General features: G+C 49.7%; 1 protein-coding gene across 1 annotated transcript in view; it reads right to left on the reverse strand.

Moving 5' to 3' along the window:
- The window catches only part of LOC119594045 (ankyrin repeat and SOCS box protein 8-like), a 7,849-nt gene extending 7,415 nt beyond the window's left edge, over positions 1-434 (reverse strand). Inside the window, exon 1 of the mRNA XM_037943077.1 lies at positions 168-434. Within this exon, the coding sequence (XP_037799005.1) occupies positions 168-179 (12 nt within the window). The 5' untranslated portion in view covers positions 180-434. The remainder of the gene's footprint in view (positions 1-167) is intronic.
- Between the last annotated feature and the right edge of the window lie 321 nt (positions 435-755).

Genomic DNA, 755 nt, shown 5'->3' on the forward strand with positions numbered 1-755 from the left:
ACAGTTACCATTTTATTATACAAGCTTTACTTTTAATTATCCCAAACAAACCAACTCGAGGCTCTTTGACGCCACGAGTCCACGGCGTCACCTGCTGACATCTGAGAGGTACGCCGAAGAGCTTTTAATTGATGCGCCTAATGCAATGCGATCAAAATTCCCCTTACCGCCGTCTCCATGGCTGGCCGCCGTGGCGAGGAACGTAATCAAGAAGCGAAGATGGGACTGTAAAATTAACGGTCACGTCGCTGCCGTTAACCAGAACCACCGGATACAGGACGCGATGCCTCCGCAGCAACGTAGTAGGAGTGTGACTGCTGCTCTCGCCACAGGCACGAAGACACTGCTTGTCTCATGGCACAACCACACGCGTGGTGGTGTCCCTCGGTATGAATAAGGTAGAGGAATGAGAATGAGAGACGGACGGATGCGTTGGAAGCCGCGCCACGGCGGTTGGAAGGCGCGCTATCGACAGGATGCAGATGCGATAAGAACAGCCCAATTACAAATGAAGGGAAAACCTGAAGTCGCGGGTGTTGTCGCGTGTCACTTGTTCACAAGAAAAAGGAGAGAAGAAGGATTCATATGATATTATACTGCTGATGGCCCTCGTGCGGTTAAAAGATTGGAAAGCATTGACGAGGTTATTCAGATCCCGCCTTCTAAAATGAAAAGATAAACTCACGGATGTGAATAACGAGCAGCTGTCGCCTGGTACAGTGCAAAGTACGTGTTTTTTGTGATTCCCACCACTC

This window comes from Penaeus monodon, chromosome 33 (assembly GCF_015228065.2).
Source record: "Penaeus monodon isolate SGIC_2016 chromosome 33, NSTDA_Pmon_1, whole genome shotgun sequence".
Taxonomy (NCBI): Eukaryota; Metazoa; Arthropoda; class Malacostraca; order Decapoda; family Penaeidae; genus Penaeus; species Penaeus monodon.